General features: G+C 42.8%; 4 protein-coding genes across 4 annotated transcripts; 1 reads left to right on the forward strand and 3 right to left on the reverse strand.

The window, feature by feature from the left end:
- Positions 1-228: 228 nt before the first annotated feature.
- On the reverse strand, positions 229-3,243 carry CLUP02_17942 (uncharacterized protein; the record flags this gene model as incomplete). Its single annotated transcript, XM_049296846.1, has 6 exons — positions 229-342; positions 394-798; positions 896-1,105; positions 1,176-1,282; positions 2,058-2,810; positions 3,207-3,243. The coding sequence occupies 6 exons, from the start codon at positions 3,241-3,243 to the stop codon at positions 229-231; spliced, it is 1,626 nt and encodes a 541-aa protein (XP_049138070.1).
- Positions 3,244-4,177: 934 nt separating this feature from the next.
- Positions 4,178-4,778, forward strand: CLUP02_17943 (uncharacterized protein; the record flags this gene model as incomplete). Its single annotated transcript, XM_049296847.1, has 3 exons — positions 4,178-4,333; positions 4,510-4,576; positions 4,636-4,778. 3 exons carry the CDS (start codon positions 4,178-4,180, stop codon positions 4,776-4,778), a joined length of 366 nt encoding a protein of 121 aa, XP_049138071.1.
- Positions 4,779-5,466: 688 nt separating this feature from the next.
- On the reverse strand, positions 5,467-6,427 carry CLUP02_17944 (MIP family channel protein; the record flags this gene model as incomplete). Its single annotated transcript, XM_049296848.1, has 3 exons — positions 5,467-5,696; positions 5,759-6,059; positions 6,119-6,427. The coding sequence occupies 3 exons, from the start codon at positions 6,425-6,427 to the stop codon at positions 5,467-5,469; spliced, it is 840 nt and encodes a 279-aa protein (XP_049138072.1).
- Positions 6,428-9,135: 2,708 nt separating this feature from the next.
- On the reverse strand, positions 9,136-9,788 carry CLUP02_17945 (uncharacterized protein; the record flags this gene model as incomplete). The annotated part of the gene is made up of 4 exons (XM_049296849.1): positions 9,136-9,516; positions 9,577-9,601; positions 9,681-9,711; positions 9,770-9,788. 4 exons carry the CDS (start codon positions 9,786-9,788, stop codon positions 9,136-9,138), a joined length of 456 nt encoding a protein of 151 aa, XP_049138073.1.
- Positions 9,789-14,010: the final 4,222 nt, after the last annotated feature.

The following is a 14,010-nucleotide window of genomic DNA, read 5'->3' on the forward strand; positions in this document are numbered from 1 at the left end:
TGAACAATTAACGTTCAACTACAGTGGTCGTAAAAGTACTTGTGAGGAAGGCTCATAATTATGACCTTATTCCCTAAAATCTTAGTTTATATATAATATATTTATAAGATCTTATCTCAGTAATCGCGTTGCTCGAAGGCTTGACCTTGGATGACATCAGTCTACTTGCTTGAGTTCCAAGCTAAGCACCTTTTGGTAAGTGCCGAGAGCAAGAGGTCTCTTAGAATTTCAGTCACTATCTTCAATGTCGCCTCCCTTCGGTACCGGGTAGTACAGCGTTGTTTGACCCAGTGCGAAGATGATGGCTGTGATTAGGGCGAATGATGTGAATATCACAGCAACCTAGTGAGTGTTAGTGTCGTCAAGAACTATGAGGAATCTGATCCTTCTGACCTTGCCGTTGTCATCAAAACCCTTTCCTCTGCCGATGTCTTCGGCAACAGCGCTCCAAACCAAGAAGATCATCCCTGAGATCATGCAGAGAACCGCGCCTGCCAGGAACAGAACTGACAACTGCCAGGCGTAGACTTGCATTTTGCGAGGGCGGTACTTCCACTCAGTGCCAATCAAAACCCGATCTTGGGTGCGCAGAGACTGTCTGATGAGAACCAAGCCATCCCTATGTCCGGCCATTCTATGGAGCCGAATTGTCTGGTCTGCCGCTGTCAACACACTGGCAAGGGCAAAAGCGATACCGCAGAACCAGCAGGTCCGTACAGGCCAGGGAGTGGTCGTTTCAGGGGGCAGAAGATTCGGCCATGAACCGGTCGATGTGAGGACATTTGCGAGCAGAGCGGACTGTCTCTATGTTAGCCCGGCGTATGTGGCCACAAGTCACAACTGCCGTAAAACATGTAGTACTGCGCATTGGACTATAAACAAAAGCTCAACTCACTACCACGCCTACGAAGTTAAGCTCTTGCAGCTTGTTGTCCTTCCATTTCTCAGTGAGTCTGTTTCTTTCGTCCTGGTCGTCATGATTCAGGAGCAAGAGTAGTGGGTCGTATGTCAAGGTTGGTGGAGAGAAGAGACCACCCCGGAAGATGTGGACGATGAAAGACACCGCCCTGCTACTCTGATTTTTAACACTGCGTGAAGTTGAACGCTGTCCCTTATTGTTAGCTCACGAACATCTAGCTGTCAAAGCTTCCATTCAGTAGACTTTGGAAACATACTATTCTAGCTGCTACCTCCGACTGGCCATTGTTGCCCAGCAGAGGGGTTCTTGTCTGCGGAAGATCGTCGGAATAAGGCATCGTAGCATCCGAATTAGAGTTTGATGCTACACCATGAGATGGCAGACTACCAATTACTTGAGTTCTTCAGGGAAAACCAAAGACAGCGTCCAAAGCTACCGAAGTAATTAGTCAAGTTTGTCATTTCAACCCCGCAATCGACATCGAGGTCATGCGACACGCCTTGAGGCAGATCATACGTCATTGTGAACAACTCGCTAATCGGATATGGGTTGGATCGGAGTTCGCGCTGCTTACATAACACACTTTAAGCTTTCCACTGCTTGTGACAACCTGTTCATCCCATCCTCCTTTCATCGTAATCTCTCCTTTTTGGCGATTCTGCAGATGACGCGAAGATGTTAGGTGAGTAGATCTAATAGATCTTATGAGCTTAGTCTTGAGTGTGAGGCCATGTTGAAATTGAGCTGATGTGGAGAGTACATCTATCGGTGTAAGTCCTATTGCTGTGAGCAGTGTGCGCCTAACCAAGGCACTCTAAGTACTAGAAGCAAGTAGATTCATTTGTCAGAGACCAATGCCCCTTTTCTGTTCGATCTTCTCCATCATTTAAGAAAGGAAGAGGAGCATAGTGATCCTAGGTAACCCTACTTCTTGAGGTGACTTGTTCTTAAACACAATGATGCCGGAAGAAGTGACGCCCACACACCTCCCCCTCACACTTGCCGATGCAACACCTTCGACACCAATCGTCTTTCTTCGCTGTGGTTCGGTTTCCACACCAGAAACACCAAGTCGGCTTAGATCCTCGCTTCGTCAATAAATTTGAGAGCTCCTCGCGAGCCGATCTGCTACTCCTACCAATGATTTCTTCGAGCACCTCGCTTCTCGTCATATCTTTCTCAAGCCTGGGGAGCCACTTAACCCAAGGTATCCACGAACCAGCCGTTTTCGCGCCCATGACCAGCATCTCTCCAGCAATATCCTTTCTGACAAAGATTAGGCTCTCTAGCCCTCCAAGAATTTCAGGAGGAGTCACCTCATGTCCTCGTTCTGCTGCCTGATCGAGGACAAAGTCGCGAATAGCCTGTCCGATAATTCTACTCAACATCACAAAGTTCCCCTGAACTGCAATCTCGATTGTGGTCATGGCCTGAATGAGGTCTGCAGTCGGCAGTGGCTTCTGGAAGTTGTTTTGCCACTTACGAACAGCTCGACTGCGTGAACTCCCCAAGAGCCCAAATCTTTTGACAAATTGCCCATCAAAGCCGATGGCGATTCCCTGAGAGCCAGTAGCCTTGCCAAAAAAGACGAGATCGGGGGAGATAACATCGAAGTACTCCTCCCGTTGGAAGCAAAATGGTGCACCGCAACGTATGGCAGTCAGAGTTTCATCTACTGCTAACAGTAATTGGTACTCTGCGCACATGACGCCCAGCCGGCTGAGAAGACTGGGATTCAAGACTCTCCCATTGAATTGGGTTTCCACAAGCTCAACAACAATACCGATACATCCCGCTTCTCTGGCGACGAATAGTTGATCACGAAGTTCGTCATCAGAGACACCATCTATGTGAAGCAGGGCAGGGTTGCTTCCATAGGGCTTCGGAGAGTCTGAATATTTCAGTGAAGATTTGTGCTTAGTAAATACGTTAACATTGAAACATTTGGTAGGACTCAGTGAGCTCTTACTCCTGGTGCTCTAGTAGACGCGGTTGTTGCTGCGGCGTACGTATCAGATAGAAGCGCCCAGCAAGGCTGCTTTGCTTATATGTCCTCCCAACCCAACCTCTTCAGAGTATCGTACTCATCTGTGAAGGGGCTCTCAGATGATTCTAAAGATTCAGACATCGAAAGTTCTTCAAGCGTCAGAATTATTTTAACCACAGTTTCGGGATCCATGGTGCTGCTGGTCAAGGTCCCGTAGTGGATTGGCATGAAACCACCAAAATAGTTCCTGCAATGATTTACGTCAGAGCAACTCGGATTTCTCGACGAGACACGACTTACGAAAACCTTTCTTCGTACAAGTGCAGAAGCTGCTCATAACGGCGTTCGAGGGCTAAGCGATTGTTAATAAACTCTCGCCAGAGAGGATTTGCCATGGTCAGGCTCCGCATTTAATCAAAAGACAAAATACTTCCCTCACCATTATTGAAATTGTGATCTAACTTTCGGATTGGGAGTCCCGCGGGGAAAGCCATTGTGTAAGTCGGCTCTGACAGCGTCAAATCTGTCGGCTAGCGCGGCAGCCAGCCAGATTCTTTGTTTGAGCTCGGGATTGGGTTTTGGATGAATCTAAAGGCTAAGAGAGTTGGTTGACGTACTTGGAAGCGGGCCGTACCAGCTTGGGTATGTGCGTATGCTTTTCGGGACTTACCAGAATGATCCAGTCTTGAGCACTGTCGTATATGTTTCCGCGAGGTTTATATAGTATTGATCGAGATAGGATGGTATACAATGACCTGCTTGCTTTGATATGAAATGGTCTTAAGTGGGATGCCTGACTGACGTGAGCCTGGCTTCAAGAGCACGATTATCAAGCGGCTCGAACGGTGGCCTCAAACCTGGACTCAGAGCAGAGACTAGCTTTTTATCATGAGTATTCACATACCCCCGGGGGCTGCCAGTTCCATTTTGGGTCAAGTCCTTTGCCGAAGACCGAGGCGCTCTTGAGAGTGGTTGAGAACTTAGAGTCAGGGGCTGCCTCTTTAAGTAACCAATGGTATGTCGGGGAAGAGCTACGGCAGAGGCGGCGTAGACTCCACGATGGATGCCCTCAGCATAGCTTCTCGGTCAAATGACTACAAATAGCCATTGCTGAAAAAATAGAGCACGCTCGGTTGGTGGTTGAAGACCGCAATTTCGGTGCCTGAAGCATGGGCCACCAATGTGATGCAGTCGACATCCATGATAGCACACAGTCGTGTGATCTGGGCAACTAGCTCAAGGTTGAGCAGTGCAAACGACAATGAACGTCAATGGCAGATAAACGACTACCGCATCTCTCGCCCTTTCGTTCTTACAGCCGCACGGAGGAATCGGGCCTGGCCATCTTTCGCCACTGCACTGCTTCGACTGTCTACGATACAGGTATGATTGAGGATAATCCAGGTGACGCAGCCACGTGTGGTTTGGTAAGAACTGTCGCATATACAGAATGCAGTGCATCTCGCTCGTGAGATGGCTTAGAAGTCATGTGCCACAAGGCCCTAGCTTTGCGGACTTGACCGACCGAATCGGAGTCGGATCGGTGACCGGCCAATGGGGCCATCATAAGGAAACGACGAAACTCAATCGAGCCGCCAAAAAGCACGCAACGAAAGGATTATGCAGTGAAAATCAAGTGGAAGTTCTTCGATTCGGCATAACCACTGTCAGTAAGCCTTACTGACAGCAGCATCGGGGCGAAGGATTCGGCTGACCCCTGTGCTTCAAGACACCATCCCGTCGACCCTGGTATGTCAACCCTATCTGATCGGCATCCTGCAGGTTCGCCATCCAATCTGCGCCACAGAATCTGACATGAATTTCCCCGATCGCCGTCCGACTCCACCAATTCCTTCTGGAACAGGACCCTGAATTGTGGTTTGACCCGTGAGTGGCCACGTACATGTTGCTGCGTAACATGAAGCTGCGTGAAACTGTCGAGATCGACAAGACCAGTCGTCTCTCAGCGAGTGATTATGACTTAATCCACTTCACTGCTAATATTCGCCACAGAAATGAGCCTTGCCAAATTCATTGACGAACGATTGGTTTGGGACCGAATTACGCCACAAATTGGGCATAATTGAGGCATTTGGACAATGGCTGGTGATGTGGCTTCAAGTTCGCTCTCTTGGCGACAGCTTTAATCTTCAGCACTTTCCGAGGCACACGTTCTCCTGCTTTTGGAAACTGGTAAAAGATAAGCTCCTATGCATTGTTACCTCTGTCAAATCTAAGGAGAGTTTCCACCTTAGCCCTGAAAGTTATCGTAAGTGGGCTGCTCGTGGCTAGAACCTCAATCCGATAAAGGTCACACTTTCCTGGTCAGTTTTCCTTGATCACAACACCATGTTTCTTTATCATTGAGCCACCGCAGCAGCGAGTATTAGAATGCTGTGGAACGCGTTTTTCTTCCAGTAAGACTAAATTAACCTCAATAACATTGAATAGCGACACCTAACGCCCTTTGCGCCTGTTTTTGATTTGACATCGGCCACTTGTAGCAGTCACTGGGTGCTACGGCACGGATCATCGTTCGCTGGAAGCCTTCGTTCTTGTCTTAGGGTTTGAAGCTGCGCTCGCTGCTCGTGTCGTGGCCATCATCGTCCTGACCAGGGTTGCACTCATAGTATCGAAGGTTGCGCAATAAAAGGTTGAATCCACAAGCAATCAGAGATCCAACGATCGGACCAAGCCAGTATATCCAGTGATAGCTGGGGAAAATGCCATCAACAGCAGCGGGTCCAAAAGATCGAGCTGGGTTGAGGGAACCGCCAGTGAAGTAGACGCCTGAGGAACGTAATGTTAGTATCTATTGTGCTCAGCCTGAAGACAGAATGGGTCGTGCTTACCTGTGAGTTCGGCAAGGAAGAATGACAGACCAATGCCCACAGGGGCAAGGAAGGTAGAGCGATGTTTCTCAACGGCCAACATCAAGATGACAAACACCAGCTGAGCGGTCAAGATCACCTCGATGAAGAAGCCCTGAGCTGTGTTTGTGCCACCACCCAGTCCTGTGGTCACGGAGAGGGGACCAGGAAACATGGCAGAAGCCACCCCGGCTGCACATAATCCGGCTATGATTTGAGTGGGCATGATGAGAAGAGCTCTCAGTAGCGGTAGGCCACCACAAACAGTGAGGGCGAGAGTCACCTATGAAGATCTTGCGTGAGTTACACAAACATGGTAAGCTGGGACATCTCCACACTTACCACAGGGTTGAACATCCCACCCGTAACTCTGTAAAATGCCCACACATTTGCAGTAAGGGAGACTCCGAATGAAAGCGCGATGAAGATAATGGATGGGAGGTTGGGGTCCGATCCTGGTGCTCCAAGAGGCGTGTTGGCAACTTGAGTACCGGCGAATGAGAAGAAGAGGAAGAGGAATGTTCCGACAAACTCCCCGAGCACAGCTACAATGTTATTCCTCGTGGTATTGGCAATGTTGAGCATTGGTAACGTGCCAGCAACATTCGAGCTATCGCCCGAAAGCTGACGACCGACTTTGGTGTTCACCATTGTGAGATGACGATGTGTAATCCAGGGGAAATGGTTTTTGATTGCGAACTCTGTGATTGCAAGCTTCCGAGCTCAAGGTGAAGAATCCGTTTTTTAAAGACACGTCTGTCCTTATAACGAGAAATGAATTTCGATCTCTCTTGTGGCATCCTTTATAACTTTTCGATTCACGGAGGCTTCCCTCCTTACAAGAGGGTGTGCAACTGATACATGGCTCTCGAGAGCGTGCCCCGTTTGCTGCGCAGACACTCAAATCCGCATTCGTCGCAACCTCCATGATACAGAAAAGCCCAACCCAAAGCGGTTATGTCTTCAAGAACTGGTTGTCGCCGGTGACGCCACACGACCCATGGCGCCGGGTGAGTATGCCAAGCTACGAGGCCTGGACTCCTCTCCGGAACGAGGTCGATGGACCTAACGGTAATTAGCGTATACACACCCGCACATGGCTGCTAGTCTTCCCCAGCCACAGAGAGCATCTAGTAGGAACTTGTCTCGGTTGCGGCACCGGTCATGGTCATTGATGGGCATTAAGCTGCGTACTATGGAGGGAGGACGTCACCCTCGACGTAGTTTGGAAAGACGGGACCCTCATTCATGATGAGGTCAAGGAAATAATCGACGATGATCTGATATTGCAGGTCGCAAGCTCTTAGCTAGCTGCAACTTTCTGTGTGTGTACAACTGGGCTATGGTTGCATTTCAATCCTTGAAAACCAAAGTCAAATACTATGCCGGATAGAATCTCAAGGTTTCTGATAACGTTCATGGCTGGCCTGACAGCTCCCAAACGAGACGAAACGTTAAGACATTGTGGACGATTTGACACCTGTCACTTCCCCATGTCATTGGACGGAACGCGCAGGCGCGTAGTTCGTGAATGTGAAACCTTTCCGTGGCAGTCCACAGCCTCGCGCATCGCTCCCGTGCGGTCTGATCTAGAGGGATCCAGCTCTACAAAAGCATACGCACCGGGCGAATCTCATCCTCGTGGGCTTAGCGCCGTCACAAGGGCTTATCCTGTTCTCGTCGACATCATCACGGAAGCTAAGGTGTGGAGTCAGGTGGGATGGGAATGCGAACATGGCGTCTGAGACACTCTCTCAGCTGGCAATTTTGACTTCCACGAACGGGGCTAGTCTACATTCGAGGAACACCAGTTCGGGGCGTGTGGCGTTGTGGCAATCCCGCGACGAAAGGCCACGATTGTTCCCAAAAGAGTGATTCGTGAGAGAGAGTCGGAATTTCCTAATCTAACGGTGTTACATTCGCGATTCCCTGCATTCCTTCCCCAGAAAACCACCGTTAGAAAGCAATAACAAGAAGCTCAACATTTGTGACGGTTGAGCTCTGGAGTAATTGTGGTCATTTCCGGCCTTTCTTCCACATTCATCTCCCACATGTGCTTACAGCACCTATCTCGACATCGAGCTAACAGCGCCCTGTCCCCATTTCTTAAGCTTTCCGGATGCTACCCTCGCTTCAGCCCCAGCCTCTCGGGTTGTCCGCTTTTGTTGATCTCGAACTCACCCCCGCACAGACATGAGACCTGTCACAGTATTATCTATCGTAAGTGTCTTTTTGTTCAATAAAACATCACAACCCAGATCTCTGCTGGGTATACACAGATCAGCCAGCCATCGGTACGCCGCCATCTGAGGGCCTGTCAGCTGAGAGGCCTTTGAAGACCGAAAGCATCGCGGCCCGATCTTAGATTGCCGACTTCAGATGGTTTCCGCGAAGTTTCGGGAAGTCCAAAGGAGCTGAATCTCTCAGGCAGCCTCAAAAATATTTGTCCCGTTCAGATCCCGAAAGACTTGTTTCAGCATCTTGTCTTCCACTCGGGATGCTAGAGAACATCTCTGGCGGTTCAGAACCCGGGCGTAAAGCACTGACGTTAATGCAAAGCACGCTTGGCGTCAATGGAGGATCGTGAGGTATGACAGACTGAAGTAACAGGTACGGCCTGGTGATGGGGCGCGGCCGGGCGAGATGCACCACGGGCACGATTGGCGCTGATCCTACTGTTCGCGGCTGGTATGTTGACTGACGCGTGGAGGCCCGACAAAGACGTGCCCGCCTACATTCGTGATAATAAACCATTGTATAGCACGTGACGTACTCAAACAACTGCTATATGGCATTAGTAAAAGCGTATCCAGAATATTTTCCAACTCTGCTCATATACGGATTTTTGATCGGCAGATAAAGGGAAACAAGAATGGATTGACACATGATTCGCTGTGACCCCTCACGAGAGTACGTACTTTTGTAATGATGCCATCTCGCAGCTGATGGGATACGTGTAGTCTTGATAGATCTGGCGGTACTGGGGGCCTGACAAACACACTTTCATAGAGCTCGAAGTGATCAGCCCACTTCTTTGAGAAGCAAGGTGACATACGCGTGAGGCATTCTTGTTGAAGTCGTCAAATAAAGTATGAAGTGATATTTCCCTTTCTCAATGACGTCGTGATCGACGCATCGACGCAGAAGCATTATGTCTCAGCTATCTACCCAGTTCCGTTACTTTGCATGAATCGCACATCTCATATACGTAGGCAAGTTCAGCACCATTCCAGGTTCCATCTTGTGTCCACTCAAAGCCTCAATACCTTGGGAGGAAAAGTTTGGTATCATCTTGGCCCAAGATGTTGATGGCACATGTGTCCATGAGTAAGAGAAACCCTGCTTCTATTCCAGTCGCGTCATTCGCCCGTCGATTCATCCCGCCTCATTGGCCCCATCTCGTGAGAATAAGAACCATCAATAACCTTTGTGTAAAAGTTGGGTGGATCACCGCCACTCCAAGTACGCGTCAGGTATCTCTTGACGAGGTATGGCAAATGCTCTCTGAGCTGGAACCGTACGAAGTCCTTCTTTGGCACCGCATAGATGAGACTCAGCTCTTCAAGGCTTACCTGCTTGGTTTCCTCGACGAGCAAAAAGACCAGAGCAAATGCCACGAGATTGAGTCCAGCGAATAGCGCTAGCGTACCATACGGCTTCAGCGCGTCATTGACAGCTGGAAACACGATCGTGAGTATACCCGCAAAGAAAAGATTGACTGAGATGGCGGCAGAACATCCCTGGAGTATCACGTTAGTCTCGTGCAGGGCGTTGCAGAGATCGATCTATCTAGAACTTACAGCCTCACGCTGAGAGAGGGGAAAACTTCATGCGTAAGGTGTTAGTACTTTACCCATCAAATGAGAGATCTGACATATTTGTAGATAATCTAAAAGACAGTTACCTTTCGGAAGCAAGTGTGAAGGGGATGGGCCCTGTAGTCACGAAGTTAACAGATGCTTTAGCTCCTTAGTTACTACGCGCGTCACTAACCAAGTCCTGGTGAGTACATAGCTGCAAACACTGACACGGCGTTAGTTATCTAAATAAACGTTTCTGCCATCTTGGAGTCTTACAAAAGATGAACAACGCTACGATTCTAATTTGGACGGGTCCCTTAGGAATTAGGAACGTGTTAGTATCCCTATTATAGGGTAGTTAGTTTAAACCGTAGTTAACGAAGAGATTAATTAAACTATATAAATATCTACGTAGTAAGTATAAAAAGGAGGTTCTAACCATAGGTTAGGCTAGCTATAATAATTATAAATAGGGCCCCTAATTAGCCCCTATATAGTTAGCTATATATTATAGTTAAATTAAACTTCTAATCTAATATTAACTTTCTCTTTTTTTTATTAATTTAACTACTACGGTTAGAAATATAATTCGACCTCAGGCCCGTTTACTAAGTCGTCTCTTTTTCCCCCTTTTTTTTACTCTTTTTATATAACTTATTTTTTTATTTATATAATAACTTTTTTATTATTTACGAATTACTTTAATCCCTTATTTAGTACTATTTTTATAAAAGCGTTTGCGAGGTTATTTTTATTATTAATCTAACGGATCTCGAGTATCTCGCGCTTTTCGTACGATTACTTAAGGGCTATAATATCGATTATAAGCCTCTTTTCCTTTATCGTTTTTAATTTAATAAGGTATTTATATAGTAAGTAAGAATCGGTATAAATAACCGTTAGAATAGGTAAAAGGCTAATTCGATTAATAATCTTTTTTAGTATCGTTAAAACTATATAAGAGAGGTTAATACTATTAACTATATTATAGACCTCTAATATTAATATACTTTTTATTACCTACTTATTTTTAGTTAACGAGTAATAGATTATATTACTATATATAATAAATTCGCTCTCGCTTATACTCTCGTTAACTAGGATAATAATATACCCTAATTACGAAATAAGGTCGTTATTATTCGTAAATAACTTATTAATAAAGACGTAGAGCTTATTAATTATAAAGTCGATCGGGTAATAAACGAGACCTCGATTAAGATTCGTTTATTATTACTTAAGCTACTTATTAAGTACTTTAACGTCTCGTTTAGTTAGATCTATAGCCTATACTATTTTAATATAATTAAAAATTACCTTAGGCTAATAAATATTTATAATATATACCCCTCGCGCGAGCTTAGTTTTATACCGCTTTTTAATATTAATTACGTTCGGATTAACGAGGTTAATCTTCTCGCCCTATTTTTTTTATTAAAAAACGACGGTTTTTTTTTTAATTATAAGAATCCCGTTATTAAATACTAAGGGGGTATTTATTATAAGGACCTTTTTTAGCTTTATTATAAAGCCCGCTTTTTAAAGCTTTTTATTCTCTTTTTTTATAAAGTTGATATTAGATAGGCTTAATATATCGTTAGTTTATATTCTAACGATTTTAAATTAGTTACCTTCGTACTCTATAACTAATAAGTATAGGTCGTACGTAGAAATAACTATTAATAATTAATTAATATAAAAATCGTAATAAGTAGCTTATTAATAAGTGCCCGATTTTGCGAGCTTATATAGTAGCTTAAGTACTTTAATAATCGTACTTTTTAAGTACTTACTAGCTATTTCCTTTAGTAAATAGGCTAGGATTTTCTTTATAAGCCCTGTGGCCGATTAGGTATAGGCCTAGGTAATATTACGGCTCTAAATCTCGTATCCCTTTTTTTATAGTAATATTATTAATACTATTATTAATCGTTAGCTATAGCGCTATATAATAAGCAATTATATAAGTAGTATCGCCTTTTTAACGTCGCCGTACCCCTAAATTACGTATTTAAACTTTTTATATAGCTAGGGTGTTCTTTTCTTTTTAATTTTACGAACTATTCGTAATTTAAATATGCGGAGGTTTATATATTTTTCTAAGTCGTATAGGATGAATTAATAGACCCCTCGATTACGAAGAGTATTTGCTTTAATAAGATCTAATCCTTTATATAGCTTTTTAATAATTATAATTATACCTTTTTTATATAGTTTAACTACTAGCTCGAGATCGGCTTTCTTTTTTACTATATAAAAAGTGTTAATTACCTCGTCGCTAATAATAAATTACTGCGTTAGGGCTTGCCGTCGTGGTCTTTTATAACGTTTTGCTAATAATATTAGTACCCTTTTAATAATTTCCTTTTCCTCGTCGTTTATTAATACTACTACGACGATTTTATTAAGGATAATTTCCTATGCCTCTACTACGGGTTATATAGTTTCCCCTAGCTTTTCTTTTTCTTATAAGTTAGAAATTACCTCGTTAGGATTTATATAGTACGGTTTAACTACTATAATTAATACTTCGAGTAGCTAATTACGATCTCTTATAACTATATAAGAGCGCTCGTTAATAAAAATTAATTTATATAGCCTAGCTTATTATTAAGTAATTTTGCGCTATACTCGTATATTTAAATTTAGTAGTATATTTAAATTATCCCCTATATCGGGCCTATTACGCGTAGTAATTACTTTATTAACTTACTTTTTTATACTTACCTCGCGCAGTACTCGTATTACTTTTTTAATTACTTAGGCTCGTTAGCTTATACTTAGCGACGGTAGCGAGGCTAAGGTCGTTCTTAAATATATTTTAAATACTAATAGCGTTAGTATAAGTCCGTTAGGCCCTATAGTATTATTATAGCATTTAAATACTATTTAGAGGTATTTATCGTTAATAGAATCCGGATTTTCCTTTTTAATAATTTTAAACGCCTTTTTTAATTATTAGTATACCCTTTTTACTTTTTTAATATTATAGTGCGCTTTAATAGGTACGACTTTTAGCTATATACTATAGCCCGTTATATTATCCCTAAATTTTACTAATTTAAAGCTAGTATTAGCGTCGGTTCTAATACCGTCTAGCAGTCCTTAGTATATATTAATTTAGTTTTTTCGCAGGGCTACTTATACTATCTTTACTTATAGATCCCAGAGGAATTACCCTATTTAGAAAGATATAGTTACGTCGATTATATATAGTACTAGCCGACTATTTAAATAGAAAATATCGATAACGATTTCTTAGTTAAAGTTAAGCTTATTACGTAATTTAAACTTAAATCTGCGTAGGCTTTGCGTATTTATTTAGTATTAATAATATACTTTTATTAACTATTTTAGCGCCCCTATTTTAATATTATTATTACTTAATTATTTTAAGAGGTTATATAGCCTCGTAACTAACGGGTGCCCGAATCTTTAATATAGTCTTCTAAGCTTACTTTCCGTTAGGTAATTAATTAACTTCGTATCGTTAATAAGCTTTATAAACGTATACCCTTATCGTTATTTAACTATCTCGAAGTACTTATTATTAAAGATTCTATTCTTCGTATTATTAAATATAATACTTAGTCGATCTATATCTTTTAAATATAGGAGAAATAGGGTATTAATAAGTAAAATATAGAAAGTTATCGTTCCGAAGTGCGTATTTACTTTTATTATACTTAGGGCAACGATTTCCTTATTTAGGCCGAAACTAATCCTCGTAATACCCGCTGTTAACGTATTAAGCGTTATTAATACGATCTTTTATAGTACTTAGAATTACCCTTTTCCTTTAGTTAACTATTATAATACCTTAGTATTTAAAATAATCCTATAAAAGTTATCTAGGCCGTACTTTTTACTTATATAGAATGCTTATATAAGCTTAGTATTTAAAAGATCTAAGTAGTATAAAAAGGACCCCTCTAGCTACCCCTAGATTTGCTTAGTACTATGTTCCTTTTTTTTAAATATCGAGAGAAATAGCGTCTTTTTTTTAATTATTAAAAGAATAAGCTTTAGCCCTATTAGATTCGCCCTTTTAACTACCTCTATATCCGTTATTTAAAGGACCTTCTCTTATTATTCGTAAATAAAAGCCTACTTATTAAGAGCTTTTATTACCCTCTATTTATTTAGCTTTGTATATCTTTTAGAGGCTAATAGGGCGAAAAAAGAGTAATTAATATCGTCGATTTTATTATAATCTAATTCGTTAGTATAGGGGGTAAGATCTTCTTTATTTTTTAAATCTCTTATAGGGGGTATATATTTTAAACTACTACTTTAGCTATTATTACTAAGTTCTATGCCCCCGGATCTGTCTTTATATATAATAAGGAATTAGTTAAACTAACGAGGGCTAGTTTTATTATTTATTACCCTCGACTTTTTATACTATTCGTACGATTTAGTACGCTCTTTTTT

This window comes from Colletotrichum lupini, chromosome 10, assembly GCF_023278565.1.
Source record: "Colletotrichum lupini chromosome 10, complete sequence".
Taxonomy (NCBI): Eukaryota; Fungi; Ascomycota; class Sordariomycetes; order Glomerellales; family Glomerellaceae; genus Colletotrichum; species Colletotrichum lupini.